The 6325-nt window shown below is 43.4% G+C and overlaps 1 protein-coding gene across 1 annotated transcript in view; it reads left to right on the top strand.

The window, feature by feature from the left end:
* LOC106806994 (synaptosomal-associated protein 25-like) overlaps nt 1–6325 on the top strand; it is a gene marked incomplete in the record, with an annotated part of 123821 nt that overhangs the window by 92837 nt on the left and 24659 nt on the right. Inside the window, 1 exon segment of the mRNA XM_014809190.1 lies at nt 4996–5037. Coding sequence (XP_014664676.1) covers nt 4996–5037 — 42 coding nt within the window.

Below are 6325 nucleotides of genomic sequence, written 5' to 3'. Positions count from 1 at the left end.
AAAGAGAACGAGATAGAAAGAAGCGAAGGGAAAGAGAGCGGAAGGATGAGAGAGAGAGAGAGAGAGAGAGAGAGAGAGAGAGAGAGAGAGAGAGACGCACAGATGCGTCCAGTTTTCACAATTTTTTTCTACTCCCTATAATCAATGACATGATCACGCGGGAAGAAAAACAAGGAGCGGTCCGTGTTTGTTTACGAGCGCGATTGCAGTACGTGTGTATGTGTGAGGTAGAGGCGGCTACTGTGTGTGTGTGTGTGTGTGTGTGTGTGTGTGTGTGTGTGTGTGTGTGTGTGTGTGTGTGTGTGAAGCCGTTTATATGTGCTGTCGCTATTGCTATAACGGACGCGTGGACGGAAGGAAACGCAGGTCATGATATTAGCTGTTCTGTCGTCAGATTAACTAAAGGTCCGGGTGGCATGTAATAACTCTCATCATTAGATGGACCTATATAATGAAGGTTATTTGATAATAATATTTGTACATCGTGTATATCGTGTGTACATAACGTATTATATACGTATATCTCCTGGTATATATATATATATATATATATATATATATATTCTGGTGCAGTCGTTCTTTTTCACGCAGGGCTCTCACTACAGTAACTGCCAATTATCTGCTCACATGATGTGGTTATATATATATATATATATGTATATGGTCACGCTAACTGCCTCTTATGATTAGAAGCACACTATTGTGAAAGTATAGAGCTAATCACCGTGCTGCGGTGGGGAATTGCATGACAGGCGCACGTGAGGCGTGCCTAGAATGCGGCTACGCCGGACCTTGGCCGCCAAGTCGCCGCGAATGAATAGCCAACTTATGAGCTATGGCAAGGACGTCGCCGACTTCTCGTCTGCCACGTGTAGTCGTCTGTGTCAGCTCATCAAATCTGGGTCAGTGGGAGAAGATGTGCGTCAGGCCCCCGCTCCCCTGTTAAAGCAGGGATTCCTGACTGTCAGGTCTCGTTTTTTTCCGACTATGATATTAATATTCACTTTTACAGCTTCCTTCCGCAAGCGTAGCATTAGCCCACGCTTATATTTATTATTTATACAGGAGTTTTCTTACTACACGCGATGAGTTACGCAAAAAGCAACTTTCGTGGGTATGTGTCTTTAAACCAGTCATAATTCAAATATATCTAAAACTTACTGGTATTGCTTGCGTAACAGAAAAGTCTAAATAACAAAAGTGCCTAAAGTAGGGCTAAAATGTCTCAGAACATTCGTATAGGTCATTATTTTCACACAAAAATGTTTGTTTACATCGTGTTGACGCGGTTACGTGTTGATGCCACTTGTTTCTCGCGAGACCCTCTCCCTGTTCTTGCACTTTTACATGGTAACTTGAATTCAGGAATGGACATGCTGTGCCAGTCTAGAACCACTACTACTACTACTACTACTACTACTACTACTACTATAATAAATATAAGCGTAGGTTAATGCTACGCTTGCAGAAGGAAGCTGTAATAGTGTGTATCATGGCGGCTCTATCGCCTCACGCGTAATTCGCCTCCCGCTGAGTCTTCAGATAGAGGCAGAAAGCTGTGTATACGCGCAGTTATTTATTATTGACGACATTATACGTCTCAGCAAGAGCCCGTAACGAATCAGTTTATTGGCTGTCGGGTCACATTCTTTTTTAACACGTTCCCCGCGGATCCACGAGTCAGCTCGTGGGAACAATCAAAACGCACCCCGGGATCAGAGTCAGTCGTGGTAGATTGTTCGTTTTTATGCTCATTCTGGACATAGTCAGAATGCGCTCTGTAGAATCGATTGAGCGTGGCGTCCGTCCGTGCGTCGTTGTCTCCCGGCCGTTCGGCCGTGCCTGATGCTCAACAGTTGGGCACAAAATCTAAACCGCTTCGACGTACGTTCACGAATTCGGACATGGGCGCGGGGGGATCCGAAAACAGTTGGGTATGTCCGAAGCGGGGGTCAAGGCCAAAGGTTTTATCAAATGTAAAAGGAAGAGGGAACATTTCCTCTACTTAGGTATAGGGAGGAATGCAGTTACAATTGCGGCATAATCTAATAACTGGCGTCGACTATGCTCGTGATAGTCGCTGCACAGCATCATTAGTAGAAAAGCCATCACTGTGCCGAAATTGGAGGTCACAGGTCAAAGGTCAATGGGCGCACAGGGGCAGATTTAGACATGTTCTGAGGACATGTGTTGACGGAGCGATGAAAACTTTTTTGTTTCAGCGTGTGACCTACCTTTCTGAGTGCTTTATGAAAGGGACCATGAAAATGTACTTTCCGCTGACATGCGAAGAGTAGTTGTTGGATAACCCTTTGCCTCTAAGAGGAGGGTTAAACATTGATTTGTTGACTGTTAACAGACTGAACTGCTTTTGCTATTATTAGAGCCCATACCTGTGTGAATGTGAGGTTACAGTTGCACAGTTTATGCAAAGGCAAATGTTGGTTGAACAAGGTTTACGCTCTTAAATCATATTATGTTCTAAAGCAGTCTGTCTATAGCACCCTGAAGGCTAAATCAGTGAATGCTCGGGTGTCGTAGGCAATAAACGACGGGGCAGCCTGTGCTGGCACGTCTTCCGAATAGTTGTGGGCTGCGCAATACCTCAGGCACATGTGTCTGCAATGCATAGAGATTAGGTGGGTGCGAAAGTGTAGCTGATATATTTGTTCCAATTGGCTACAAAAGTCAAACAAGAATAAAGAAGATATGTATAAAACGTCTTGCTATGCACAAATGAATTTATCAGCAGAACACCAGACACCAGATGAGCCCTGTCGCACTGCGGCACTTGTTGTTTCTCTGATTTCCAACAAATGGCAGGCACTACCTACCTAGAAATTAAACAGGGGCAGTTTTCTTACATGAACTAACGAGTACAAAGCTTTACCGTTGATTCGAACATGAAATTACGAGTTTTGAAACTCAAGGTAAATTCGGGGCTAAAGTCCGTTCAACAAGGTTTGTTTACCGTTTTCCTAACGGTATATAATATAATAACTGTGTAGTATGTAAAATTTCGAGGTATTTTTGCATGGAGAAACACAAAACAAGGTTCATACCCCACACATGTGTAAGCGTTGTCATATTTCTTACCGGAAAAAATAGTATACTGTCGAATATTATCGTAACAAAACTCGAAAATCCATTCGTGTGGTGGCATTTGAGGCGAAAATGCACGAAATGTCCGTTTTTGCCCTGTTTTCATATCAATATTATTATGAAGGGGAACGATTTCCATAATATTTGAACGTGTACGGGTGAGATAACATCCATGCAGAGTAAATGTGTCAGTTTACTTAGCTTTCCTGCAAAGGAAATGTGGTAAATCAATAAGTGAATACGAGGTAAAAACGCGAAAATCCCAGCGCAGGGCGGTAGGTGCATTGTTAACACCGGCAGCGTTGAATGTGTTTTAAGAAACATCAAGGAAAATATGCTGTTTGTACCATTCGTCTCGAAGGTTGTACTCGTATGTACTTTTTTGGAAAAAATATTCGCGTCACTTTGCGACGTCAGATTCTTTTTCAGGCAGTGTACATATATTATCGTGTAGTACAATTTTGTATATGCGCTGCACACAAGCGTGTCGAGTGTACTGTGGTAATATATATATATATATATGTATTAATAAACCGGTTATGATATAAATGTTAATAATAAAATCCCGTAAAATGATGAAATCTTATAAGATTGTGCAGATTGTTGCTCGTGATGCTAAAGCGTTGTATTGATGACGTAATTGGAAAGTCGCGATGACGCAAGTGATGTTTGGTTTACACACAAAGCTAATTAGACGGCCGTAGCAGACGTCATAAACCAAGCGGATTCAATCGGTCACTGCAGGCAGCTCCATGGGAATGAGCTCATCTTGGAGTGAACACAGATCGTGAAAGGAATTGAGAGAATAACCCAATTCTGGGGGAACGCATCAAAGGCAGAATGGTCTGCCTCTGAATATTGTATATATATGTACGGTAGATTTTAAGTTTTGTCATCACAAGACAGTTTTCATCGTCACTTTTTGGTACCAAATAACAGTACGTGTAAGTTGTAGGTAATTCTGTCTAGATAATATCAAAGAAAATATTCCCTACTATGGACTTGATAATATTAATGTATGTGTAAGATTACAATGCAGACAATCTGTTCATTTAAGGACAAAAATGCCCCTAGCATACTTAACATGACGAATTTTTTTGAAAGTCGCTGGAAAACTGAAGAGAAAGACGGTTCTCATTATCATCAGTTTTCCGTTTGGTTAAAGCCGACACTGCGGTCGACGCGTACAGTGCTACATTGTCGGCAGTTTGTCCTTAGGCGGCTCGCTTGCCGCGCTTATACGAAAATGCGTCATTCGATGCAAAATTAGCGAAAATCGGATTAAGCGATGCTCTGCAAATGTCTTCGTAAGCAATACGCCCGCGTGCGTGCGTGCGTGTGTGCGTGCATGCATGGCGGCGGCTGCTGTTGCTGCTGCTGCTGCTGCTGCTGCTGCTGCTGCTGCTCTGTATTTATTGTATATAGACGCCGAACGAACGCGAGGAGCCTGGCTAAGCTCGATGACGAGTCGCTGAAATCGCGCTTCACCTCTCGCCGGTGTATGCAATTGAAACGTCGTGATCAGCGGTGCGGCAGATCTAGACATGCGGCTAGTTTCGCACGCGGGCATGCGCCGACAAGTGTCGCATCGTCGCCAAATCGCGACGTCTGCCGACGATCGTAGTCTCCGCCACGGAGTCCGTCTGCGATTATGACCTTGACGAGTTCGAATCTTCGCGTAGTCCTTATATTTGCGGGGGGAAGGGGAGGGGTTGATTAGGCACGCCGAGTTCTAATCTGCCGTATATCAGTGCTGCTGGTGCTGCAGCCGATGATGATGCTGCTGCTGCTGCTGCTGCTGCTGCTACTACTACTGTTTCTGCTCTACTGCTGTGCGTTGTTCATTCATTGACGGTGATGTGGTAATGACTGTTATCTTTTTTTCTCTTGCAGTCGCTGGACAGCACAAGGCGGATGCTGTCAATGTGCGATGAGGTGAGCTATATATGGATTCATGTATATAGACTACAACAATCGTGTTGACTACAGTGCTCATCTTCATCGTTTTCTTTTTCTCCCCCTCCTCCTCCTCCTTCCGCTTCTAATGCTACTACTGCTGCTCTGTTGTTGTTGTTGTTGTTGTTGTTGTTGTTGTTGTTGTTGTTGTTCTTGTTGATTATCGTTGCAGGTGAGGATGATGTTGGTGCGGATAGTGCTGATTGTGATGGTGCTGGTGATGATAATAGTATAGCAGCAATTCAACTCTTTGTTTTTATAACTATGTATTGACGTACGCATCGATATTATCAAGAGCTAATAATACCTTATTATATTAGGTATATTAGGTATTATTAGCTCTTGATATTATCAAGAGTCTACAATAGAGAGTCTCTATATCATAGAGAGTCCATATTATAGAGTCTCTATCATGGACTCTTGACATTATGCATACCGTCAGCAAAACCACTACCGTGCCTCTCTGCAAGTATATTTCGGGAGACTGATCCTTCGTCTGCACTCGCCCCCTTTCTACTTATACAGTCGACAGAGGTCTGATGGATACTCTCATCCATTCAGATGCATACTGATGTAATTAAGTCTAACGGTTAGGTATCTGCGCAAAGTGAATGGGACTGCGCAAAATCTCGGACGTTTTCTGCAAATGACAAATGAGATAGTGACAAATAGTATCATTCATCGACCAAAACTGCGACAAGAAGAGTGCGGCAGTGCGAACGAAGTAACAGCGTGACACGGCCGGTATATTCTACTCTCGATGCATGAAAGCCAGGCGGGGAGGCGGCAATCTACAAAATTAACAATTTTTTATTCAGTAGGCGTTGTAACTACAATGTGCTCCGAGTGTTTAATATATTATGAAGAATCATGAAACCAGGGCGGCCACGGGTGCAGGAATTAGCGATATAGCTGTGATTATAGGCAATAAACCGCAAACTATTGATTTTCCATTGCGAATGGCCACCTATTGCATTTAACCGGTTACTATCTAATTCGATTTGGCTTCGCAAAATAACGGTAGGTTTGTGTATGCTTTAAAAACGCGCGGGTAGCGAATTTCTCACTGACTCTTTCACAGTGTGCGGAGCAAATAAACCAGAAAATGCATTCAATGGATGATGAAAGGGGTAGCAAAACTGAGTCATACAAGTCGATGAAAAAATGTGGGCGGGTAAAAGAGAGCGAGGGAGTCGAGATGATAGGTTAGAGAGAGGGAGAGAAAGAGAGAGGGAGAGAGAGAGAGAGAAAGAGAGAAAGAGAGAGG

This window comes from Priapulus caudatus, unplaced genomic scaffold, assembly GCF_000485595.1.
Source record: "Priapulus caudatus unplaced genomic scaffold, Priapulus_caudatus-5.0.1 Scaffold189, whole genome shotgun sequence".
NCBI classification, from domain to species: domain Eukaryota; kingdom Metazoa; phylum Priapulida; class Priapulimorpha; order Priapulimorphida; family Priapulidae; genus Priapulus; species Priapulus caudatus.
Note: the sequence above shows the minus strand (reverse complement) of the source record. Positions and strands in the feature narration are given on the sequence as shown.